This window comes from Pipra filicauda, unplaced genomic scaffold (assembly GCF_003945595.2).
Source record: "Pipra filicauda isolate LSUMZ 115617 unplaced genomic scaffold, ASM394559v2 scaffold553_size308853_pilon, whole genome shotgun sequence".
Taxonomy (NCBI): Eukaryota; Metazoa; Chordata; class Aves; order Passeriformes; family Pipridae; genus Pipra; species Pipra filicauda.
The window spans coordinates 234,076-261,446 of NW_024104702.1; the positions used below are offsets into that span (position 1 = coordinate 234,076).

At 38.7% G+C, this 27,371-nt stretch overlaps 1 protein-coding gene across 1 annotated transcript in view; it reads left to right on the forward strand.

Moving 5' to 3' along the window:
* Window positions 1-27,371, forward strand: part of ROS1 (ROS proto-oncogene 1, receptor tyrosine kinase) — a 72,075-nt gene that overhangs the window by 30,893 nt on the left and 13,811 nt on the right. Inside the window, 19 exon segments of the mRNA XM_039387318.1 lie at window positions 344-555; window positions 1,063-1,349; window positions 2,338-2,514; window positions 4,916-5,133; window positions 5,790-5,931; window positions 11,348-11,580; window positions 12,495-12,671; window positions 13,677-13,788; window positions 13,791-13,850; window positions 14,326-14,443; window positions 17,296-17,483; window positions 18,122-18,208; window positions 18,925-19,060; window positions 19,478-19,640; window positions 19,917-19,981; window positions 22,604-22,733; window positions 23,688-23,785; window positions 24,397-24,600; window positions 25,739-25,873. Of these exon segments, the coding sequence (XP_039243252.1) occupies window positions 344-555; window positions 1,063-1,349; window positions 2,338-2,514; window positions 4,916-5,133; window positions 5,790-5,931; window positions 11,348-11,580; window positions 12,495-12,671; window positions 13,677-13,788; window positions 13,791-13,850; window positions 14,326-14,443; window positions 17,296-17,483; window positions 18,122-18,208; window positions 18,925-19,060; window positions 19,478-19,640; window positions 19,917-19,981; window positions 22,604-22,733; window positions 23,688-23,785; window positions 24,397-24,600; window positions 25,739-25,873 (2,942 nt within the window).

Genomic DNA, 27,371 nt, shown 5'->3' on the forward strand with positions numbered 1-27,371 from the left:
TCACGCTATTAAATACAAGAATTTTATTTTTTGTAACAAATTTATGTAATTTCATTTCATTCTGATTTCAAGAATACATGAGCAATATGGAAGCAATAATTGATATTTTTTAAACAATAGTTTGTATAAATATATAATATGATATATTTTATATTGTATAAATATATAATAATTGTATAAAAATATTGCAATCTTCAATCCATGGTGCCTCTTTATATTTTGACTTCTACTTCCCAAGTAGACATTTCTTTCAGAAACAAATCTAATTTCATAACGTTCTAGCATAAGGTTGGAAATTTTTGCTCTTAAGCAGTTTTAGTAATGTTTTTATTTTTTCCTTAAGTTTTTCAAAGATGCATATCTTCACAATGTCACAGCCATAACAGTTGACTGGATTGCAAGACATCTCTTTCTTGCCTCGAAAACACCATGGAATGAAACTCAAATATTTGTTATTTACCTTGAGTTCAAGAAAAAATCTCTAAAAGCCTTGAACATGCAGTTGGGCAAAAGTAATTCAACTGTATCATCCCTGTTGTCATATCCTTTCTTAAGGTAAGGCATATATTACTAATAACTTTTTAAAACATGTTTTAAACATTATTTTCATTAAATCTTCAACTGTTAAGGACCAAAAAGGACTTTTTATAGTACATGAGTTTTTGGCATTATGTAAATCTCGGAAATTTTTGGGTGTAGTCCTACTTTTATACAGCTAGTTGAGCTTGGTCATATCTAATTTCAAAAGATGTCTGTGTTTGAGTAAAGATTTCAAATCATACTTAAATACTGACAGGTTTTTCCATCTAAGTAATGTTAATGAAAGTCAGCACCAGACAACAATTTTTTACAGTAACCACTTTATTCAGAATAATCAGTTATTGTGACCTTCCATACAAAAATAATCAGTAAGCCCTTGGAATCACTTTTCAAGTACACTGCTCTAGTTACCTCATTTTAGAGACTTGGGAGGTTTTTGGCTAATAACTCACAGGACTGCTCTTGGGGCAGATTGCTCAGATTGAAGTTTTTCTACTGTAAGAATTGCATTTTATTTGATAGCCGCTTGTACTGGATGGAAGAACTTGATTATGGAAGCCACATGTTCTATTATGATATTCCCAATAACACGGTGCACCACATTTTGGGATACATATCAGTAGAAGAACAGATGAGGAACTACTGCACCTGTAATGTGACAGAAGCAGAACTAGGAAGACCGATGAGTATAGATGTGTCTGACTCCAAGAATCCCCAGCTTCTCTTCATCAGAGGAAGAGATGAAATTTGGGCCTCAGATGTGGATGGTTGCCACTGTTGGAGAATTACCAAAATACCAGGTTTTCAAGGTCTGAGTGCTCTGTCATGTTTCTAGGTAGTTTGTGATTCTTGCTGTCTCTTACATCAAACAATATTCATTTCCTAAAATAGCAGTCATGGAGCACATTATTTATAAAACTGATTCATCTTTAGTCAATATGGACAAAATGTTTGTTCTACGTTTCCAGTTGTGTACCCTGTTGATGCAAACTGGGAGGAAGAGCAGTGTGATGGAAGTACTTACTAGATTTACATCTAGTAAGATGTAAATCAAATGAGATGCTACAGCTTCAAATGCTACCTGTCAACAGATTTCACTTAAAGTATTAACACTTTATTTTGCTAGGGTTTCATATTATCTACACCTATTAGAGTTTATCTCAATGACAAAATACAGAAACATATTAAGTCATGCTTGAAAATGGCATTGGAGACTTCAATATGTGGGGAGGGTACTTCATTAAGGTACGGTCTTGTATGACAACTTATCTATATTTCAATTCTTGTAATAACACCTAATCTTGGTTGCTTGGTTTTCAGCTCAGTTCTGGACAAGTGCTGGTAAAGCTGTTCTGTTACCAGAGGAGCTGTCTTAATTGTTCCTGGGAGATGGCAGATCACAGTGGTTTACATCTTGGAAAAAAGATGAAAATTTCTGTAGACAACTCTCGCTTTCATGTTTCATTTCTTGTGTTTGGTGATAGAATTACAGTTCTCATAATTATGGATAATAAAACCCCTTCGAATCTACGCTTGTAAACTGAAATAACAGTGTCTCACCTTCATGAGACCTACTTGAAAATATCAGAAATCTCTTTTCAAGGAGTGGTCTTTGAAGATACACTATGACTATGTTGACTCAACCCGTGTTGACACACTGTGAATACAAACACCCGTCTACTCTTGTAAAATTGTTTGCTCAGGGTTGGACTCAATGATCCTTGTGGGTCCCTTCTAACTCAGCATATTCTGTGGTTCTGTGATTAAAAAACTTAACTATGCGATGTTTTCCTACAGGTAAGAAAATTGGCAGCTTGACTGCAGATAAGAAATTTATATACTGGAGTGCAGAAACAAAGGAATACACTGAAATTTGGCTAGCAAATAAAGAAAGCACAAGATACTTTCTTCACAAGAGACAAAATCATAAGCTAAAAATCTTAGCTTACAGCTCAGCGGCACAACTGTATCCAGGTAGAGGGGATTTGGGTTCTTTTGTAAATGTAACCAACTTATTTCAGAAGTATGTATTTAAGTTGCTGATGGTGCTATGTGCATTCATGCAAAGTATGCTTCATGGATTCAGGTACCTTCTACAGGGAAACAATTTGCATATTTTTTAAAAGGATGAATATAAGGACTGGCTTTATGTTAGATCGCATGAAAAGTCATGATGATGAGCATTGCCCATGTTTGTTAATACCAAACCATGCCTATTTTCAAAGTTGTGTCAAACTTGGAGATTTAGAAAAGGTGGTGCACATTAAAGCACAGAAAAAGAGCAAATGTATTCCACAGAGTGCTGTAGCAAGAGTTTGATAATGACCCCTGTTGTGACACTTATTTCTGGTTTTGTTCACAAGTATATAAAACTGAAATAAAAAGGTCTGCCCTTCCAAAGACAAAGAGGTAAGACTCTGATTATTAAAATTGTTTATAAAGAAGTACCTGAGACAATTATAGGTTACATTATAGTAGACCCAAGCTTCAGATAGAATGCGTAGTATTTTAAACAAATCATTGTAGAATAATGAAAGAAATAAAAAAATTAGTTTTAATAGAAAATTAGGATTCATGGTAACTATAGGGATTATCTTTGTAAATGCAGAGGGTGAGAATATATTCAAAATAATTCTTTAATTCTGGTTCAAACCTGACAAGTACACAAGAGAATGTTTTAACAAGATAGAATTCATTGGAATAAAACAATGTCACATTCTTTTGGGTAGCCAGTAGCGTTACTCCTGCCTGCAGCTGCTCTTACCAATGCCCAGGCTATTCTTACCAGCACTTTGGGCATGTTTGTTTTCATGAGACCTGTATGGATTTGGCATCGGTGCAGGAGCCTGGTTTGGCCCTGACACAAAATGTGCCATTCCCTGTCCCCAGGGGATAGGGTTTCCCACAAGAGCCCCAGGCTTAGCTGGCTTAGAAATGGAAGAACCAAATCTCAGTCCAAATGGACCATTTATACCCAGAGATTCCTACAGAGCTCTTCTTATTTACATTGCTCCAAATATATTTGGAGGAATATACAACCTTGGCATCTGGGGAGGAGGGCAATAAAGAGAATTATTCACACAAGTTTAAAATAAAAGTAAGTGAACATGCTAAAATAAGAAAAAGAAAGTTCTCAGTACTGAAAGCAAATGGTGTATATGTGGAAAACTGGTGTTTGTAAAGACCATCTGAGTTGACTGACATGCTTTTTATTACTTTAGTGATGTGAGCAAGGAGTACTGCTAGAGTTTCCTTTCATTCTAACCTATTTAATTGCCATCCAGAGATGTGATGTCAGTTGATCATTTGACACATTAGAAGTACTCGGTGAAAATTATTGTCTTGTCACCGATTCTCTGAGAGAGTGATTTCTCTTCAGAGTTAGAAGGAAGGGGACTGAATATGTAGTGAAGGATTTTCTTGTCAGGGTAAACATATTTCTATGGAACTGCCTGACAGAAACTTTAACACTGAAAGTGACTCAATTCTTTATTCCATCTGGGACTTTTCCCATGGGAGTTTTACTACTCTAGGTAGATATAAAATTGACAAAGATTTAACTTTACATTTTCTTCTGCTAAATAAGACTTTTTTAGTTGCTTTCCCTTCTATGCATGAACCTGACTTTGATAGGAATGTCAGGGTTGCTCACTTAGGAAGAAAAGATCTTGACTATGAGGTCAGTTGTTCTGGCCTAAGGGTAAGCATTGGTCCTTGTACCTTCTTCCCTATGTACAAGTGTTAATATTTTCCTTCTTAGCAGGAAATCCATCCAATATATCTTTATTTTGTTTTTAAAAGTATATCAAGTGATGAGGGATTTTTTTTGCTACTTTTTGTTAACTGTCAGAATGTAGTTTCATATTGCTTTCTCCTTACAGACTCCTTTATTAGTTCCAAAATTTGTCTCTCCTTCCCTGTTGTTGCTTTGCACGTGGAAAGATGCTTGGAAAAAAAAAACCAAACCAAACCCATTTAATTGCTAGAGAAAGGTACTCTCTATTCCTTGTCACAGGAAATATTCTCTATTTCCTCTGACAAGTGAGTTTGGGCTTATCAATGTTTACTGCCCTTGATAACACAGTAACTACAAATTGCATTTCCATTTTCTGCTTAAAGAAGAACATAAATTCTTTATTAAAGCTGTATCTTATCAAGCATAAATGAGACTTCCTTTGGTGACCATTATTTTTGTGTCCACAAAAGTCATCAAATAAAGTACATTCAGGTGGGTTTTTCTTCTGTTTTGGTTTGTAAAAGCGGACAGAATACTTTGTAGTTATGCTTTCTGCTAAGAACAGTGGTAAGATCCCATGCAAGCTTGGGTTGATCCAGCCATAATTAACTTTTTTTTTTAATTTTATCTCTTTCCTAGATAAAAGATGCCTGATGGTATTGCCAGACACCGATAAACCTACTATCCTTGCTACGACGAACACCAGTGTTACATTAAGGTTACCATCTGTCACACCACAGCAGCTATGCCCTGGCGTAACACGGCCTACACCGACATACCTGGTATTTTTCAGAGAAATGACTGACAACTGCAGGAACCCAAGATACTGTTTGTCTGCTCTACAGCAGAAAACATTGGTATGGTTATTTCAGAACAGAAATGCATGTGATATCACATATAAACAGGGAATATGATATCACTTGTAGTAATTTTATAAACCATTCTGTAACTTTCTGTCAGTGAGTTTTTCCATTTCTCTGTTCCAACAGCAATTCACCTTTCTGTGTGCTATTTGGTAAGTGGTAGATTTCTTAGCTTTCCTTTGTGCAAGCACTCCTCTACTTTTCAACATGCCTTTGCTAAAATCCTGCTGAAATAGGTCTTCAGTTTCTACTTGTAAAATGAGTGGTTGTGTTTGATATTAATCTGTTGAAATAACTCTTGAAGCCATCCAGCAACCAAATAGTTTGCCTTTATGTTCTTTGTCGTAGTTGTACTTCTATTCATAATTTTTTCTTCTTACATTTTTTTTAACTTTGCCTTTTCCGGAATTGCCATTGAAGAGTGTGGTACTATACTTTGGCTTGTTTTTGGGTATGTGCTTTCTTTTCTGTAGTGACCTATTACCAAAACTATGATTTTAACATTCTTTTTTTAAACACCGAAGTGTACTACAATACAAAAGAACTACTGTATTATTTTTTTTAACATGAATTTCACTGACAGATGTTTGGGTTGACATATGACTCTCTTTTCTGAGAATGCATGTTTATTATCTGATTTCTAATTACAGGAATTTCAGGATCCTATTGCTGTCCTAGACAACCTACAGCCGTTTTCAAGTTATGCCATACAAGTAGCAGTGAAAAACTACTATTCAGAAGAGGAAGTGCAGCCTATGGGAAAACACACAGTTGGCACAACTCTATGTGGAGGTTCGCTTCACAATTTATTCTGATTTTGAACAGAATTCTCATCTCAGTTAAAGAAAGGTATATGTAAGTTTAGTTTGTAAATCAGGAAGCAGACAAATTGTCTGCTTAAAATTTAACCTGTGTAGATCTTTACAAGGTTTTGGCAACCAGACTTGATGAATTTGTAAGATTCATAAGACACATATGTATTCTTTAATGTTTTGGCTCATTGGCTTCCTGAGGAAAGATAAACTATGGTTAAAATAGGGTAAACAGTTGTAGTTTCTGCCTTGGACGACATCTTTTAATAGGTTGTATTTGAATGTATATGTGGTTATATATGTTTAAATATGTGTGTTACATGTTCATTCAGCATTAAGATTTTTTCCCCTTGGCTTGACATCATTCTCATAATTACTGTTTCTTAAGGTCATGCAGATTTGTTTTGTTGTGAACCAGGCGGAAAAGACAATGCTTTGTTTTTACTTTTGGCCTGAATGACAACAGCCTGTTTCCAGTTGGCTTCAAGAATTTTGGTGCACCCTTTCAGTCCTTTCCAGATAGGAAGAAAAAGCTAGGACTAGTGCTTTGCACATGAATGTTCACTGTGTCATTTAGGAGTGGACTGGTTAGAGGTTACCTAAAAATAAATAAGCACATTGGTAAACTTATCTAATTATGGCAGAGGGAAACTAAGAAATCTGTGTGTGAGTGGATAGGTGAGAGAGGTTTTAGTGAAGGCAAGAGGCCAAGATAAGATGTTAAGTGTGTTGGGTTGACCCTGACTGGATGCCAAGTGCCCACCAAATACAATCTATCACTCCCCTCCTCAGGTGGACAGGTAGGAGGCTCATGGGGTTGAGATCAGTCACCAGTTACTATCATGGGCAAAACAGGCTCAATTTGGGGAAATGAATTTAATTTATTACCAATAAAATCAGAGTAGGATCATGAGAAATAAAACAAAACCTTAAAACACCTTAATCCCAGCCCTCCCTTTTTCTGAGGCTTTACTTCTAGTTTTGTCTACCTCCTCTTGTGCAGTGGTGCAGGGGAGGTGCAGAGGGAGGGTTGTAGTCAATTCATCACATGTTGTCTCTGCCACTTCTTCCTTCTCAGAAGGAGGGCTCTTCACATCCTTTCCCTGCTCCAGCATGGAGTCCCTCCCATGGGAGACAGTCCTCCATGAACTTCAACATGAGTCCTTCCCACAGGCTCCAGTTCTTCACAAACTGCTCCAGCATGAGTCCCTTCTACGGGTTGCAGTCCTTCAGGAACAGGCTGCTCCAGCACGGGTCGCCTGTGGACAAAAGTCACAAGTCCTGCCAGCAAGCCCTCTACAGCATGGGCTCCTCTCTCCACAGGTCCACAGGTCCTGCCAGGAGCCTGCTCCAGCACAGGCTTCCCATGGGGTCAGAGCCTCCTTCAGGCATCCACCTCTTTTTGTGGGGGGTTCTCTAGGGGCTGCAGGTGCTCTACCATGGACCTCCTTGGGCTGCAGAGGCACAGCCTGATGTTCTATGTTCTTCACCATGGACTGCAGGAGAATTTCTACCCTGATGCCTGAAGCATCTCCTGTCCTTCCTTCTTCGCTGACCTGAGTGTCTGCAGAGTTGTTCCTCTTACATATTCTCACTCCTCTCTCCAACTGCAGTTGCACATTTTTCTTTTTTCTTTTCTTAAATATTCTACAGGTGCTACCACCACTGCTAATGGTAATGACTTTGGCCAAGGTGGTCTTGGCCTTGGGTCCGTCTTGGAGCCACCTAGCATTGGCTCCGTTGAACACAGAAGAAGCTCAGGGGGAGTTCAGCTTGTCATATTTGATGAAACTTGGGGCATATAATAGTAAGGAAAACCAACTCTCTGCCGCTTTAGTACAGACCCATGTATCCCCTCTGTCCTTGAAACCAACATGACCTGGAAACTTTCATCAATTACTAGAAGAGGAATTGAGATTCACATGCAGCTCAAGTCCAAGGTGTCTTTATTCTCTGAGAATACTACTAGTCTGAGCTAGATGCCTCCTGTGCTTGGAAACACCTAAGTGAGGGCAGGAAGATACTTCAGCTCACTCCCTGCTTCACTCCACCTGTTTCCAGCTGTGGGGCAGCTACTGGGTAAATTCCCTGAAGCCCTTGTTGTCTTCCAGAAAGAAAAGGGTCATCCAAAGATGCATGTAATACTTTTGCACATACTGTCTTACATTGTAACCCAACCCAATAGAAGTACCTTGCTCAGCACTTTTTCTTGTTTCGCATGTGTGTGTACTCATGCACACGTGTACCTGTCTTCCAGAGGAGTTGCCTTTATGCTTTTCTTCAGATTATTTTCTCTTAATTGGAGTGCACCTGCTGAACTCTCTGAAAATATGAAAAACTATTATAAGAGGTAGCTATTCCCTGTAGTATACATAGTTCTTGCTCTTCTGTTGTATCAGATTTGCTCTGAAGCTGTCGCCTATTTATTGTGGCGGGTGTCATCAGCCAGTGTCAGCTTGATCCACATAAAGTCGTCACTTGCATCAGGCACCTCTGACAATACCTAAGTCAGCAAGGCAGAATTATATATAAGTCTACGTGGCAGCAACTCTGTGCTCTGCAGGAAATACTGGGGAGATTGTACCTAACGATGCTTGCTGTTGAATTCACAGGGATATGGAAATGCTATGGACCTCATCTTCACTAGTTTTCCTGCCTGGCTCTTGTCCTGAAGAATTGGAGCAGTTTTTCTTTGAGAAAGGTGTAAAACTGAGATTCACAGTCCACCTGGTCCCTGGGCATTGGCTCACTTGGCCCGGGTACAGCAGGGATGGCTATAGCTACATACAGCTGTGCAGGCTGGGCAGCTATGCAGATATTGTGACATGCAGTTAGGGTGCCACAGCAGGATTTCTAAGGTTTCCCTCCCTCTTTCTTTACCTCTCCTTGGCTTTTGGCTGCTTCAGAAGGTGCTAAAGTAAGTAGAATTGAAATAAGGACAGCCACCGCTATGTTTTTCTTGCTTTCCTCAATGTCTCTCTCCCTAGTGATCAACTATGTCCAAGGAAACACTTTATTCAAAATACCTGGCAACAAGTACATACCAGGGGTCCTGTTTCCTTTTCTTCTTCCCTTGGGGATGTACTCTGTGATTTCTTTAAAGGTTCATTTATAGAATAAGTAACCTCTCTTTCTGCCACCATTGTCCACGGGAGAGCATCACCTGCGAACTGCCAGTGGCTTCTCTTATGCGCAGATCATTCTCTGGCTTTTGTCCTGGGAGCAGTCACATTTTCCCCCTCTGTTTAAGAGGAACCTCTTTTCATCTTTCAAATGAAAGTGGAACAAGAGGTGCAGGCATATTGCCACTCTTCTTTTGGACTCCAGACATATTATACTTTGGAAGTTCTCTTGCAACTATGCTATTTTTTTTTCCTCTCAAGAGTCAGATCTCTTAGCATCTGCAGCATCAAGCAAATAGGCTCTCATCCTATGTGGATCTCTGAATATTATGAGCCAGCGTCTTCTACCATGTCTTCAGTGACAAGACTAGAGGAAATGGCCTTAAGCTGAGACAGAGGAGATTCAGATTAGATATTAGAAAAAATTTTTTCACTGTTAGGGTGATCAGGCATTGGAATAGGTTGCCCAGGGAGATGGTGGAGTCATCATCCCTGGAGGTATTTAAAAAGCGTCTGAATCTGGTGCTGGGTGGTTTGGCTTAGTGGTTTAAGGGATACAGTGCTGGGTGGATGGTTGGACTGGATGATCTTAAAGGTCTCTTCCAACCTTGATGACCCTATGATTCTATATTTTCTGTATTCTAAGGAATCTATGGGTAAAAAAAAATAGATTTCAATTCTTTGCATGGGAATCCATATATATAGTATAAAATTAGTGTGACACGTTGATTGAATAACATTGAATACTATTGGGATGCCGCAAGAATTCACACCATTACTTCTTTGTATGGTAAACCGATCCATCCTGCAGCAATGTGCGCCCTTTCAGGGGTGAAACATGAGGGTAGCAATGAAATGGGAGACTGAATTGCTCCACTGAAATGGAATTTTTCAGTCTCAAGTTAAAATGAAACATGAAACTCAGAATAGGCCTCTCTATCTGAGGCAAAACAAAACATCCGGATCAAAATAAGTCCTAGACAAAAGCCAAACCAAATCAAACAACCAAGCAACTCTCCCCCCAATATCCCAGCCCACAAACTCTGAGCATTTTTAATATGTATTTGTATCAACATTCAGAACGCTTTTCACAATTTGTTAAAAAATTTCCAGCTAGCTGTAAATAGAAGGTATATGTGTCCTGACAATTATGTTCTCAATTTCATGAATGTAACTGCTAGTTTAAATTGTAATCAGATGCTGCTAGAGCCTCTTGAAGTGTGTACACTATTTTACACCTCTGAAGCTGTGTGAATCCCTTCTGCCTTTCGATTCTGTAATGAAGTAAAAGAAGCTTGGATTAATCTGTGCTTTCCATCAAATAGCAAGATAGAGGGAATGAAAAAAGAGGAAAACAACTTAGAAAAAATAATGCACTGCTCTTGCCACAGAGTGTCACTCTTACTCCACATATGTCTAAGCTAGAAAAATGAGAAGTTTGTCTTCTTTATTTGTCTAATTTCTGCATATTTCATTAAATAATCTACAGTCTTGCTACTAGGACATAAATGATAGCATAGGGACTTATCATTCTGATATGTTGGGAAAATAAGTGAACTTTTTACCTATGTGGACAGTTCAATAGCAAATGAACTTTTCAATGCAGAGGTGGGGTATGCCATATACTATTTCAAAGTCTGTGACCTTAAAGCTTCAAAGGAAAGGTTGTTTTCTCCAGAACAATTAGTGAGTAACCAGCTGGTATGAACATCAGACCAGCAACCCAGTTTGTTCCTTACACAGCTCAGCCAGATCATGTTTTTCTGAGTAAAATTGCAAATGATGGCAAACAGTGCTTAGTTTGGGGTTTTCTTCCATCAGAAGTTTCTGTTCAAGAACAGACTTTCCAATTGGAATAGTGCACAGGTATTTTTTTATGTGTGTGTCCAAGTAAGCATCATATTAAACTCACATCTGAGACCCCGATTAGGAAACCAAGAGAGAACAGGAATTCAGTGATATGACTATAAATGTAGTGGTACAAGACACCAGATTTTTTGGTATTTTTTTGTCTGCTTTCATTGTAGGATAACTAAGAAGATACTAAAAAATCCCTCAAAATATTTCAAACTTGTCTGCAGCTGACTGACTATACAAGAATATGAGTTTTACACGTGTAAAGTGTCAGTCCTGTAAATTAATCATATTCATATACATCTAACCTTATTCTCCTTCCCTGGTGACATTTCTTGACTTCTTTAAAAATAAAACAGACAAAAAAACCTCTTGTGAGACCTGTACCTAAAAGAAGATTCGTTTTTCTTTCTATTTTAGTACCAGAGGCAGTTGATACAATTAAAACATTAGTTTTGTCTGACACCACCATCAATATATCTTGGAGTGAACCTCTGAAGCCAAATGGACCTCTTGAATCCATCCGCTATCAAATCGCTGTCAATTCATTACCTCCTGTTCCAGTGACACCCTTGCGAAAAAGTGAATTTGCAAATGGGATGCTTGCCTGGTCTGTCAGTGGGCTCCAACCTGGAATAAGCAATTCATTCAAGGTATAGTTGCAAGTAGTTTTATTGGTTTGTTCACTAAACTGCAAATATTTTGACTGCTCTTCTGTAAAGCAGACAAATAAAAGTGTCCAGTGTGGATTCATAACAAAATGTACTGCTTCTCCCTTTACAGATGAAGACTTAAAAGAAAAACAATAAATGATGTGTCTTGACAGCAGGGCTGTCAGCAGAGTGACATTTTCAAAAGCAAACAAGTAAACATGTTGTCTGCAGAATGTGCTCTGGGTACATCACAAATAGTCACAGTGTGGTTTTCACAGTTGGGAGAACATTCAGATGATGGCAGGAGGGGATCTGTTCTGGTCTTAATTTGATTTTGTGCTTTTGTTAAAAGCTTGGATGTTACAATGAGGAATATATATATGTGTGTGTATACATATGTGTATATACATATATATATGTATGTATGTATACACGCACCTACCTAAATACCTGTATGAGTTTATGCAAGTATGCATACCCAAACATAGGTCATATTGGACTGTGGCTTAGTGAAAGGCAACATCCTAAGGCACCTCACTTTGTGTTTTTGTGGTTCTAAAGCCCTGCCTAATGTGATGTGACATCTGCATGTCACAGATGTCATGTGTAAGACCATGTGGCATTTAAGAAAGGTCTAGAAAGAGAAAAGTCTTGGTAAGAAAGCTGAGCTGAGAAACTAAGAAGAATCTCTGAGGAAGGGAAAGGTACTTCATGCCCTCCAGGCCATGGACTTCCAGCCTGAAGGTGTGTAACATTGCAGCTATGAGGCTTAAAATCTTTCTACACCTGTATCTGTATTGCCTGAACACTGTCTTGTTTGAAAACAGCTAGTCTTCTAAACATTTTGAGTTGCTAAAGCAAAGCTACCTTTTCAAGTGGTCTAGTATTGTATAGTTCGTTCATTTCCTTACTAGGTTCTTACTTTTCATCCTGAGGAGAATTGGTTTTCTGAAAGTGTCCCTGTCATCGCAAAAACTTTTGAGACTCCATCTGCACCTGTCAACATAGTTCCCAGAAATACAAGTTTCCAGCTAGAATGGAGAGCTCCTCTGCACATCAAAGAATCCAGCTTCTGGTTTGAGCTGTGTAAGGTAAGAATACCACTTACGGTTTTCGTTCATATTAGAGTGAATTTAAGCTACTCTCTCCCGATGAGCAGGACAGGGTGGGTGGCAGGATGTACATGAAGAGTCTCAGTGAATAATTTGGGCATGATGATGTCAGTCAGTGTCTCAGAAGGGGCAGGATGGAGTCAGCATTTGCCAGGAACAAGGAGGAATGCAGCTGGAGCATTTAGTACTCCATAGTGCCAAAGGACATCCTGGATGACCCCATCAGAATTACTCCTGGGTCTCTGGTTTCAGCAGAGTCTTCTCCCTGTTTCCTCACTGCCCTGCCCCAACCTGACTTGCAGCTATAAATCCTATGTTTGCTCTGCACAAGAAAAAGAAGAAAAGGGTTTTCAGCAATAAATATTAGCTACAACCTAGTATCTGAATTTTATTTTCCTGTGATAGAGGCTAGGAGAAAGTGCTAGAGACAAAGACAGATCCAGAAGTACAAACTGTAGAAGTAAGCGCTAGAGTGACAGCAACATGGATGAAAAATTCAGATTTTAATGCTTGAACCAATGAACACTGAAAAAGTCGTGCTAAGCTGAATCACATAGATTCTTTAATATATAAAATCAGATTCATTAGACTTACACCAAAGATTTCCCTGCCCTAAAACAAATGTCATAGTACAATTCCTCTAAACCACCTCCTTTCAATTGTGTCATGGCAAGCTGAACTCATGGGCACATCATGGTGATCCAGAAATACAAGGGGAAGGCTCCTCTTGGCTGTGTAAAGCGGTCACTTAATCTATTGATCTTCATTACCAACAAGACTTGTAGGTCTTCTGAAAACAAAGAAAGAAATTAGAGTTTGTGACCTTGGTCTCTAAGAGGACAAAGTCCCACGATTGAAACAGCACGTGTCATAGCCCCACTACAATATTAAGAGGTGGAAAAGTAGTAATTCTACCCAGGCATAGAACTGTGACATGCTTCAGAAGAGCAATAAAGTTGACTATGATGATTTTTTTTTTTCTAGTGGCCAACAAAGAGTGACTGGTTTTCTCCTGCAAGCACTACGTGCACAGCAGATCTTGTTTACACATGCAACCTGACAGGAACTCTTCCTTCAACCAACTATTTTGTAAGAGTAAAGTAGTTTACGTTACAGGACTGAAAAGCACTTCCTCTTCAACAAGCTTTAAAACTACAGGTGAGCACTCAATGTAGGATAACAAGATTTTAAGACTATTTTCAGGATGCGAATATTAAACATAATATTTTCTAAAATTTAGCAGGCAATTTTCTTATACTAAGAGCCAATAGTTCTGCGTGTTTGAAAAAGAATAATACAATATCATACCTTTGAAAGTAATAGGGCAAAAGAAATGAGGTTTATTTCCAAGTGGAGCAGAGGAAAAGAGTGATGGAAACTGAAATGAAATGCCTATACGGATATGAACTCATTACCGGTGAAAGGCTACATGTGAATAAAAATTTTGAAATTTATCCATTGCAAAGCGAAGGCCAAAGATACATTCCAGATGGGGATTATTGCTGTAGATCCTCCATCCTTTTGTGCGTCTAAACAGCCATGTGCACATCTAATTTTTTTCTGTGCCCGTTAGCCCTTTGTCTTGCTATAAACACATTCTAAAGGTTCTGTTTCTTTCCCTGTTTGGCTTAAGCTGGTGTTCCTAGCAAGCCAGGAGTACCAAAAAGAGCAGAAGACTCTAAAAACTCCATACAGTGGGAAAAGGCTGATGATAATGGAAGCAACCTGACCTACTATATCTTAGAAAGCAGGTAAGCTATGCATGCAGGTACCCTTCCCATAGGTAGCAGCCCAGAAAAAAATCCGGTGTGCAGGAATTTCCAGGTTGGCTGTGATGGGAAGAGTGAAGTATCTATGATGCAGAAGGCCCTTCTCATTGGGATCCCTTTCTTAGATAAACCAAGTAGCCATAATTTCCAGAAATTCCTGGAAAACTTAGAAGAAAATATACACAAGCAATATTTTCAGACCAACTTTGAAATATGGTGATATATTTGGATCTTTGTCAGTGAATTAGAAGATTCAGAGATAATTTCAAATCACAAATTTCAGGTATGTAGTATGTATTTTTGGCTAAAATATATGTATAAATATCTTAGTGTTCAGAGGACTCATGAAAAGGTCTTATAGCGTTGCCAGAAGTAGAGTGTTCCCACTAACATGGGATGATATTGTTACAACTTGTCTCAGAAGGGGAGGGTAACCCAAGTTCTTATTAATGAATCCCTTGAGGTGTATTAGAGTGAAATGACATTGAATAATCAGTGTTTGCAAACATATGTATGTAGAGTTTATTTTGGAACAATTTTGTTTCAAAGGTAAACAGGTATGTTGCCATTTTGGGTGTTATCATCTATAGCAATATAGAAGTATTAAAGCATCTATAGCAATATAGCAATATTAAAGCATAAAGATAACACTTAAAGAAATGCATAGGGGAGAGAAAGGGGAAGAAAGGATAAAGTTGGAAATATATATATAATCACAGCCCACTGGATCCAGCGATGAAACTTGGTAGTTACAGCTTCCATGTCAGTTGGTTGATGTGGTGGTCTTGGTCCGTTGGGGCTGGGGGAAGCCCCCCCCAAAACTCCAATATTTCATGAGTAAATGTACACTTCCAACTCAGGTGGGAACACTCTGTACCTCCCCGAGGCAGGGAGTTTTACCATGGATCATGTCACAGGACATGTCACAAGTTTTCCATGCTCCTCCAGAGAGGTTTTCACAGCAGAGTCACCATGTAAAAGGGAGGACGTTGGTATGATAAGAATTTATCCCACCTTGCAGAATTTGTCTCTTCTTAGTCTCTTTCCTTATGTGGAAATCCAGTTTGTAGCTTCAGGTACACCTGCACCTGGGATACAGCACCCACTTTTCTGATTTGAAGGTCCTTTCACAGTAGGCATGTTCAGGGAGGGGTAGGCTTTGCTGGGTAAGCAGTTGTTTCTTTGCAGACTGTAAAAGTCTTTTGGTGATCTTATAATGAGTAAGTCATTAACTGTTTCAGTCTCTGATAACTATATAATTTTTAAAATGCTCTGTCATCAAATACAGACTGCCTGGACTATACATGTCACACTAGAGTGCCAGTTCATGCTTATTCCTGCATTGACATTGGAAGGGCTGGGTGGGCAGGTTAGAGTATATTGCTGTAGGCAGTGACTCTGAAACTTCTAATTTTTTGACCATGACTCTGGAGAGATCTGTTTAAAGCAGTCAGAGCAAAGCTTAATTAACCATTATTTAAAAATGAGAAAAGTCCATCCTCTTAGATGTCAGCCATGTCATTGTTTGAAATCACTACTGATGGAAGGAAGTAGTTTGCTAAACTCAGCTATTATTTCTTTCTTCTCAGTTAACTCTCTGCTTATGAAAGCTAAGGACTGACAGCACTCTGGAGCTGGGTACACCTTACCTATATAAGTTTTCACCCAGACATATTTTCCTGGTGCTGTAAGCTTCCTCCGTACAGCTCTGCGAGCATACGGGAGCACTGACCCACATGCTATGAGTCAACAATAATTTTGATATACCAACAGCCAGTCTGTATCTGACTTACTGTGGATGGGTAAAGAAAAGTCAGTCTCTTGGCCTGTGTCAGGGCCGTGCATTAGCTGCTGTGTTCTCCAGACTCCAGCTTCTTACTCATCTCTGGAGTCATGAAGCATCGCTGAGGTGGTCTTTTAATTAAATAAGCTTTTCTCCTTCAGTCTGAATGTGCACATGCTGATGTTTTTGACTGAATTTCACTTTGAGCCTCGTGGCCCTTTTACATTAGGTAGAAAAATGTTAGGTCATTTGCACAGCATTCTAGAAAATATTTGCATAGCCTTTTGAAACAACCACTTTTTATCATACAGCTCTAGTAGGGATATTTGTATACCAAGGACTTGAAAATATAGTTTTCCCATGTCTTTTTGGTTTAGAAGTACTTTTTTCTGCATTAAGGTGTGTTGGGAGAATGATTGACATGCTCATGAAGGTCATTTCACATGATATATCATGGTCTTGCATGACATGAAATGATGTTTCAGATATGGCCTTTCAAGTTTTAATACATGGTCTTCTTTTGCTTTGTGAGTAATCAGCTCTGAATTTATTGTGAGCAGTCAATCTCAGTCCAATGGGAAGGTGGCTAACTAAAGAATTGTGTCTTCGCTGCCAATTACTTACTTCCTGTTTAGCTTTTGAAACCTGAACCACTGAATTACTCTGGACCTGGGCAATCAAAAAGCTCTAATAGGATAGGAAAAAAATGGTTACTTTTTTCTGAAAGCTAAATAAGAATATTTTGAAATTGTGGTTGTGAGGCATACGCTGAAACAAGTGAAAGTGTGCTGTAGCTTTTTATGTCTAAAATGTTCTAGTATTTAATTTCCAGTGTGAAGATAAAGATATGTGATTCTTCACATTGCTGAAATGGCATGACACAATTTTTTGCTCTGTAGCCAGAATCTCACAGCCAGATTGAGCTTTCATGCAGGCAGAGAGATGTTGTGAAAACCATGGAACTGAAGCGAAGAACAGGGTGGGGGGGAGCAGTAAACTGCCCTCGTGGCATTAATGACTTATCTGTGGTGTTGTGCTGTGCATGTTTCAGGAAGCAGTCTGGCAACACTAGCAAAATGAAGTTCTTGTGGGAGGTGGTTTACAATGGCTCCTGTGGCAGTATTTGCACATGGAAGGCCAAGAACTTAGAAGGAACATTCCAGTTCAGAGCAGCAGCTGCAAATGCACTGGGAGTTGGTGAATACAGTGACACAAGCAAGAATATAGTTCTGGGTAAAGGTATGTCTCATACTTTAGTATTCTTTTTTTTTTTTTTTTTAATTCTAAGTAATCACACCAATTTATGAACAGAGATTTGCTATTTTAATAATGATGTTGCTGCAAAGGTAAAGTAATATGTCTTGTAGGTCATAAATGGTGACATTTATATGATGGACCCCAGCTGCTAGTGCTCATGCAGGCTCTTTTGCACAGAACGGTGGGCCTGAAATGTACTTCTGCTCATTTATACCAGTTTGTTTCTGTGGCCCTGCCACTGCTTTATGATATGATTCTTGAAAAAAGGCAAGCTCCCACACTGGGTAAAGATGTGAGGATTACTTCTTTCCTTTGGCCAGAATGTTAGACCTACACTCTGTGGGTGCTTTTGGAAATCCCACCTTGAGTGGTTAAACAGTTCAGTATTTTCTCTTTCTGCATACACTGTAGGTCATCACCACAGAAATGGCCCAGGTCTGGGGGAGAAGGATTAGTCTGACCAAATGCAGACATCCACATACAGTCTACAAGAGAGCTTTGTGCAGAGGAAGACATTTACAAAGCAGGCTGCTTAAGGGTTCTCTCAGGTCAGCTCCATAGGATTGATACTGTTTGTATACACAGTCATTAACCAATTTTCCTCTTCTATTTAACAGAAGGCACGGGCACCACAGGCACCATCACTGCCATTGCTTCTGTGATTGGAGTTGTGCTGAGTTTGGCTGTGGTCTTGCTATTCGTTTTTGGTATGTGGCTAAATTTTTTGCATATGCTTGTTTTGCCAGGCTTCAGTAAAAGGTAGTCCAGGTGTTGGGAGGTGACTGTCCTCCAGGTTTAAGGAAATGCTGAGCTATTCCTTGAATGGGAGCTGGAAGGAATTTGCATATTCTCATTCTTTGAAGCCCTAAAGATAACTGTTTATATTTTCAGTATCAAGAATAGGATGCAAATTCACTCCATCCTCAGGCATTTCTTGCTGTTGATCACCTGCAGGGAGAGCACAGGAATGCTGAGGGAGCACTGATGTTCATATGTATCCTTATAAAAACTTGTACCTTACAATTCTCAAGTTTGGAACTGCATTTATTCATGCAAGAGTCCCATTATCTTTCTCTTAAGATTTGTTCCTGAAGAAAGGATGCAATGATTACCCTGAGATGTACATGTCCACATCTGATGGTCCTGTCCTCTCACTCCTCTTCCTTTCCCTGGGATGCATCAGCTGCCCTTCAGGCTTGCCACATACAGAAACAGATGCTTGACTGGTTTCTCAGCACAATGAGCTGAGTATGTGTTTTGTGGGAAAAAGTTGGCTGGATGGCTGGTTGGAAATGACTTGCATCCATGAGATGCTTGGGGGCCATGTTGAACTGAATAACAAAAAGTCTGTAACCTTTCAGCCTGTTTGCACATTGGGATGCTCTCAGAGCGAAATACCTGATCATCTACTTTTCTGTTCCAGTATGGCACCAAAGATGGAAATCCAGAAAACAAGCCTTGCCTGGACGGATAGTGTTTATCAAGGAAGATAAGGAACTAGCTCAACTCAGAGGGATGTCTGAGACAGTGGGAATAGCCAATGCCTGTTACGCTATACGGTATGTCCTCAGGACAGATGTATTTTCAGGACAAAAACATGCAAGAGGGCTTCCCTGTACCAGTTTTCATCAGGGCACTCATTCCTGACACCTCAAGGTAGAGTTAAGGGCTGCATCTGTGCTGCAGGGCAGGTCTGCTCTGAAGGGTGCGTTGACATGTGGTCTCCCTGGCATGGAGCCTGGCCTGGATTGCCCCTAGCCCACCCTTCATGCTCACCCTGGCAAGAAAAGTAAGTGCATGAGGAAGGAAGAAGTTCTGGTGTTTTCCAATAGCTTCCAAAACATCCTGGCCTCAACTAAGCTTCCCTTAAATGTATCTGATGATAGAAATAATACCACCTTCATTTGAAGAAGAATTTTAATAAAATTTCAAACATTTTTAGGTATGAACAAGTGATTAGTATTGCTGTTTTGTAGTACTCTTCCTTCTCAGGCAGAGATTGAATCATTGCCAACCTTCCCTCGGGACAAACTGAACTTACACAAGTTGTTAGGAAGTGGAGCATTTGGAGAAGTGTATGAAGGGACTGCAGTAGATATCCTGGCAGGTGGAAATGGAGAATCCAAAGTAGCAGTCAAGGTAATTGTATCTTTATATTTCTCTGGCAATGGAATGGGATGGGCAGATAGGTTTGTCTTAGAGGTTTTACCTGAGACATGGGTGTTGACAAATCTGGGTACTTCCTTGCAGCATTTCTTGCAAGTCACTTAAAGCTATGCCTATCTCCTTGTAATGATTTCTGGAAAATAATGTATATTTAAGGCCATGTCTATGTATGATTGCTTTACGTAAGTGCTATGTGATGATGATGGTGATGACCGAAGTGTAACTACACTTCTGCTTTCTCTTGAGTAGACTTTGAAGAAGGGTGCGACAGACCACGAGAAGAGTGAATTCTTGAAGGAGGCACACTTAATGAGGTAGGGACAGCTCTGCCACTGGGCACCCTTCAAAGCCAGCATCATGTGAAGATGGTGGCCTTCCAGAGGAATGAAAGCAGCACTTTCCTCTAAACAAAGTATTGTGGCACTTTTAGGGTGTTCTCCTGTTTTTGCTAACAAAGTAAATCACTACTGATGAATCTTACAAAACTAAAGCTATAAAACAGATTAGCAAAATTTAATATATATATTGCAAGTTCAGTATGCTCATAACATGAATTTATTTGGGTTTGGACTGGTGTATTTTGGTATCCTTGCTCATCTAAAACTAAGTTAGTTGCTAAAGGCAATCAAACAACATTTGGCTAATCCCGTTTTACCAAAACAGATCAGAACCAGCTGATGCCTTCAAGTTTTAACTTACTGTGGAAATTGTTTCTAAAAAATGTTCATATTTACCACTAGAGGCTGCCACATACCTTTTCTACTGAGGTAGACTTAATGCATCTGTCACCAACGCAAGAACGTCACATAGAAAAGTTTGTGTTTCAGCTGAAAATCTGGTTTTCCAGAGTCTCCACAGAAACAAGCAGAAATACAACTGAAGTTTTCAGCTGGTAACATTGGACTAAGAGTGTAGTTTAATTTTCAGACACACCTCTGCACTTTGACTTTTATTTCATGAATGCAGAATTAGAAGCATTTTTTAAAAAATGAAGGATTTTATATCATGCACAGAAAATATTGTGTTTTTAAATTTGAAATTGGTTTTCACAGCATTCTATTTTTCGTTACATATTTAAAAAAAATCTTGCATTTTTGCCTAACTTTTTCCACATACTGTACCTGAATGGGGTAAAAGGTTTGTGAAAACCGAAATGTAACCATATCATTAAAGCAAAAATTAATTATAAACAGTAGCAGTTGTGTGTAAATATCTTATAATCTCTCTTCAGTCTATCTAGCAGTCATAAACCCAGTTAAGGTCTCTTTTCTGTGTAGTATGGAAATTATATGGACCCATAGTTGAAGACTCTGAAACTTCCCCAATTCTACTTTCTTGTTGCACGTAATAATCCAAACCCAGAAATCCTGGAAGAATATATAATTGAAAATTATTGCATTTAAAAGTAAACATTAATATGTACACCAATAAAATGAGTCAGAGAAATTAAAAGAATAGAAAAGTTTAAGTATTATATATTTCTAGTAGTCATTAAACAATAACAATAAAAAAGATATATTTTTATTATTTATTTTTTAATATGAAAAATAATAGTTCACACATGGAGAACTTAATGATTTTTCTTTATGTTCATCTGTAAGGTCTCATAAATGAAATCAAACATAGAAAGGAAAAATAAGTAGATCTGATTGTTTACAAACCTTGATGTAAGATTTAAAAGAGCAACTTTTATTTTGCTTGCCTTTTTGGATGGTCATTAAAATTTAGATTGTAATGCTATGCATACTGGCCCAGTTAAGCTGAATATAGGACTATTTAGTACTTCTATTATTGCTATGCAGCAGTGGGGAAATTGAGTTGTCTCTATTACAGAAAGTCATTTGTTATTGGTAATTGGTGAGTCATTTGTGTACAGATATATGTAGGAAATCCTTGTCCCATCACTTGGGAAGTAAGGAATGACAGCTCAGTGGAGAAAGGTCTGTATTGGTTGAAAGGAAAATGCCAGGTGCTCCTTCCCCTCTTTTTGTTCCTGAAAGTGCCAAAATTTGCCTGATTGAGAGGTATGTGCTAGGGGCCAGGGGCAACTGTCAAATTCTAAATCACACTTTTTGCTAAAGTTTTGCCCACACCTGAGACTACATGAATTAAAAAAGGTTAGAAGGAAAATGTCCCTCTGCTTTATTTGTTTACACTTGTGCTTTTGACAGCATTTTGAACACCATCATTTCTCCCAGTAGAGTCAAGTTTCTCTGACTGCTGGTGCAAGTGCTTTCACACAGTGGTGAGAAGCAAAACCATTTTCTAAAACAAGAGATGTGATTGTAAAAACACGGGTACTGACAGAAGCAAAAGTATTCTTCATTTTTAAAAAGTGCTAGGTCTGAGAGTGCCAATTCCATTGTGGTAATCTTTGTCTTTTTAGACTAGACACACACGGACAATTACTTGTATACCTATAAGTATTTGTCATGTGTATTTTGTTTCTCTTGAAAATGTCCTGTGAAAAACAGTTCCCCTCTGAATTGTGAAAATTATATATTGCACCTTGTGCTTTTACCTTTCTCTGTGTGTTTTTCTGAATCATCAGTTCTACTATAAATATAGTAGTAAAAGTAATTTATTAAAATAATATAGATACTTTCAATGTACAGGTGGCAAATCACATTATTCCTAGAAGAAAATGCCATTTGGCTACCTTTCTTTGTTTCCTGGAAATAGAATGAAATGTGCTTTTTAATATAGGTACATGTATTAGAGTGCCTGTCAAAGACAGTGTAAACCTGTGTTTTGAAGGGATGTCCCTGAATTCTCTCCATGACTGAGCAAATCCAGGCACTGAATCATGTTGTTCGTAGAGGCAGGATTGTAAAGGCCAAACTGCTCATTCATTGCTTACATCTATATACATTTTGTTAGCTATCAACCAGCTGGATTTCTCATCTGTAGTCTTACAGTTGTTTCCTTCTCTTTAGTAAATTTGATCATCCCCACATTCTGAAGTTACTTGGTGTGTGCCTGTTAAATGAACCTCAGTATCTTATACTGGAGCTGATGGAAGGAGGGGATCTACTTAACTATTTACGAGGAGCCAGAAAACAAAAGGTAGGGTAAGGAACTGCCCTTTCTCAAAGTCCATGCTGACGTTCAGCTGTTTCTGTACCTGCAAAGTCTGAATTGGTTTTTCCTTAACACCCTGAGACTTCAATATTGAGTGCCAAGCTTGCATTCAGTGGTGCTGTGAAGAAGAGTGAATGTCATTAGATTACTGACCAAAATCGTGGTTTCAGTCATGAGATGTCTGCTGAATTTCTCTCTGTCAAAATCATAACCAGTCCTTTGGAAAGTGATCATAAATAATGGTGGTGATGTATGTGGTCTACTAGGCATCGTAGGGGTTTTTTGTCTTTAAATAATAGCAGTATCATTAAGGTGTGAGGCATAGTCCAGACATATAAGATACGATCCCCATATCCTCAAATTCTTTAGAAGGAAAGAGAAAAGAATAAAGAATGAACAACTTGAAGTAAATTTTTTCATAGTTAGTATGCAGATTAAGAATGTGGATGGTAGGACTGTAGGTCAAAACGACTCAACAATGAAATTTTATATCATGATAGCAATTGTACAGTTCATTTACATGATCAGATCAAATCCACAGTCAGTATTGAACTGTACTGAAATGTATATACATGTACTCTATTAGAAATACACCACACTGATTAATACAGCAACAAGAAAACCTGTTCTGATAGTGGGAGGAAATTTTCAGGATCCCATTTCTTCCACAGCTCTGAAGGTCCTAGGATATTTTTAGTTCCAAATCAAAGAACGGGATGCATTCACCTTCCTTATAGTGTAGTGATTTGGCAGTTTACCCTGCTCCTAATTAATATTCACTCTATTGACATATAGAGATTTTACACCTCTGCTTCTACTCTTTTGGAAAATCCTACACATTTCAAATGAGGAAACAATACCATCTTTACATAGGGAGGTTGTCATTCTGAGTTGGTAAAGCTGAAAGGCATGATTAACCTCTGTCTTTCTTTCTTGCAGCTCCAGAACCCTTTACTGACAATGACTGACCTCTTGGATATATGTTTGGATGTTTGCAAAGGCTGTGTCTATTTAGAGAAAATGCATTTTATACACAGGTACAGAACTTACGTTAGCCTTCACAGATTTACCCACAGAGTCAGGACTAATTATCTTAACTGGGAAAACTGCCTAGAAAGATGTCACAATGTAACAGGAAAGGGGAGAGCACTGGAGTAAAATCTAATGTTACACTTTTCTGCTAAATATCATCTGCAGTTCTCTCTCAAAATGCTAGGCTACTCTAAGATCTGAATCCAGGGCTTATTGAACCCTTGGCAAGAATCATACCCTGTGCAACAGAGAGAAGGGCAAGTGGAGAGATCCAATTTACTGTCCTCATCTGCCTAATGGGTAGCCTTAGAGGACACAGACTTTTCTCAGAGAAGTACAGGGAAAAGATGAGAAGCAACAGGCACAACTTACAGTGAAGGATATTAGATAATGTTGTTCACAATGCAAGATCAACCACTGAAACAGATTGTCCAGAGGGGTTGTATCATCTCCAGTCTTGAAGATATGCCAAACTAAACTAAGTGAGGTCCGAAGTCCCATGATCCAACCTTGAGGTTGGCACGGCTCTGAAGAGAGGGTTGAACCACGTGACTTACAGACCTGAGTTATTCTGCAATGTAAATTCCGTCCTCATTTTTTCTGCCTTACAAATCAGGGACCTGGCTGCTCGCAACTGCCTTGTGTCTGAGAAGGAATATGAGAGCTCCTCCCGGATAGTAAAGATTGGTGATTTTGGGCTTGCCAGAGATGTCTACAAAAATGATTATTACAGGAAAAGAGGAGAGGGCCTACTCCCTGTCAGATGGATGGCTCCTGAAAGCCTTACTGATGGTGTCTTTACAAGTCATTCTGATGTCTGGTGAGTTACAGCAGCTACACAATTGTGGGAATAATATTAAATCCCACAACAAGAAAATATTAGTTCGTAGGAGGAATTACAAGGTTGTATATTTCCATCTCTAATAATATTTAGGCTAAGACAGATTTCCTCCTAAGTGATATTTTAATGGGCTAATGAAAAGTTTGGCACCACAAATATATGATATATATATTATGGGTATATTTCTTTATGGTTTGAACTCTAACTTTGGATTCTGGATTCAAAGTCATGAATGTCACTTATGTCACTTAAACAATTTTGTACTAGGCCCACAATGTGGTTTTTACTTGATCAGACAGTGAATCGACTGCCTGCATGCTGTTCCATTTTGTTTTCCATTAGGTTTATTGGCACTTCATTCCTACAGCCAAATACCCTTACCATTTTCCCCTCTTCAAGTGACTTCTTTATTTTGAAGATCAACTTTCTCAGTGTCATCAGGGGAAGGTCAAAGCACTTTGCTGTGGAGGTTTACCTAAAGTGTGTATTTCAATAACTTTGAGTGTATGGTGAAGAAGCAGAGACCCACTGTCAGAGACATGAAAAAAAAAACCCAAATAAAACCAGATCCATAAAGCCTGAGATTCACACAAGTTTAGATTTCGTGGCCACAGGTACTCAGGTGGGTTGTACCCACCAGTCTTGTCCAAGTCCTCAGCCCCTGCACCAATCCATTTGACTGCCACTCTTGCACTTATCTAAGCAAGTCGTTTAGTGCTCTGTGCCAAACCAAATGAGGTGCTGATTGCTCCATGAGTGGGGCTTAGGAGATCTTGTCTCTCTCCATTTAAAACGTCACCTCTAGAGATTTCTAAACATTTGTTTAAGTGAGGACATGCTCAGTCAGGCAGTGTTGCCCAGGGAAGATGTGGGTACTCAATGTCTTCTGAGCTGCATCTCATTGAGTCTGGGAAAGTGTGTCGGTTCTACACATCTATTTTAGCTGTTCCAGAGACTGGCTTAGGGACAACAATGAATTAAGACTCCTAACTTAATTTTTCTGAGTCTTATTCTTAGGTTAGGTATATTTTAGCTGATAATAAGGAGATTATTCATGATGACTATGGCTATTAATTTTTCTTTCTTTTTTTTTTTATTTCTTGGTGGTGCTTTCTAGGGCTTTTGGAATACTAGTGTGGGAAACATTAACTTTGGGTCAACAGCCATATCCGGGTTTGTCCAATACAGAAGTTTTACACCATGTACGTTCGGGAGGAAGGCTGGAATCTCCAAACAATTGTCCTGATGACCTGTAAGTTAATTTTGTTTAAATGTTGTTGATAATATTTATAAGAAGCAAGAGACCTGTTGCCAGTCATACCCACGCAGAGCTCAACATCATTCCTTTTTGTTTTCAATAAAACAGCTAGCTCTGGTAGCTGCCAACCTCCTGTTAATTCATCCAGCAGTGCAGCCTGTGAACAAGAATATAAGTGTTGAAGTTGAATGGCGAATATTGATCTTTTAAATAGAGTTTCAGGGACAATATAAAGTCAGTCTTGGGCATGAATCTGGTAGTAATGTGAGAACTGCCTGGGAGCACGTAATGGTATTGGTTAAAAGTTAAGATGGCTTCAAAAAAGAATTTACTGGTCTAGTAACAGTAGATATAACTGGCTTTCTCAATGGTAGATGCAGGAATTAGGCTAATATTAGAATATATGTGAAAAATAACCTGTGCTCTCTTTATAGATAGAACTCTTGCAAAAACCAATAAGAAAAGCCGAAGCAGTACAGGAAAAGGGAAGTCTGCAATTCTGCTTAGTCTTTAGCTGGGCTGGATAAATAAAGCCTTGAATTTCTATTTGTCTCTTGAGCACAAAATTCAGGTTTAATTGCAAAATTCTTGCAATTAAAAGAATAAAATAAATACATCTAGTGGATCAAACCCATACTGACGAGAAATGTGTAAAGGAGGAAGCTGAATGTGAACTCAACAATCACTCAATATTGTCTAATTTCATTTCTCAATTTCTTTATTACCCACTCTGTCCCAACAATGCATGTGACAGCTGGTCCTACAAATAGAAGGAGAGGCTACTGAACAATTCTTACTCCTGGGGCTGAGGAAAAGGCTTGAGAATAATTCTGTGATTGGAAAACCAGTATTTCTCTGATAGATTTCACAGTCAATTACCATGCTCTGAATTCCAAAAAAGATGATTATTTATCATTATGTAGATATAGCTGAAACACCATAGTAGCAATTAATAAAACCCAAATCAAACCAAAACAACCAAAACACCAAACCAAACCAAATAAAACCAAAACCCCCAAGCTTTAGCACTTGGAGGAACTGGAAAACTGAAGAGATTAGAATTTTAAGAACAGAGGGAAAACTGGAAGTCACAGAACAAATGAGAGCCCAAAGCCATTTTATTTTTGAGATCTTCTTCTGAAAAAGGTTTCCTCAAAAAGTTTCTGACAGCTCTCCTGCGAATAAAAAAGGATAGGAGGCAGCTATATCCCTGTACTAATCTGACATTCAAGCTTAAGCAAAGGCTTATAAGTTGCCTTAAAGCACGTGACCAAATCTTAAGAAAACTTTGCTTGAAGTAATTTTTAAGGTGCCAGATCTTGAACTTAGCATAGCATAGGGCTTAAATACTGGTCTGCCTGTTGTAACTTGTAGGATCAATGCCTGATAGTGGGAAAGCCAAGGAGCTGATGAGCTTAGGCTCTTGTACCATCTTTTATCTCATTTGGTGAACACTCAGCACCTGCATGCAGCTTCTGTCAGTAGCATAAAT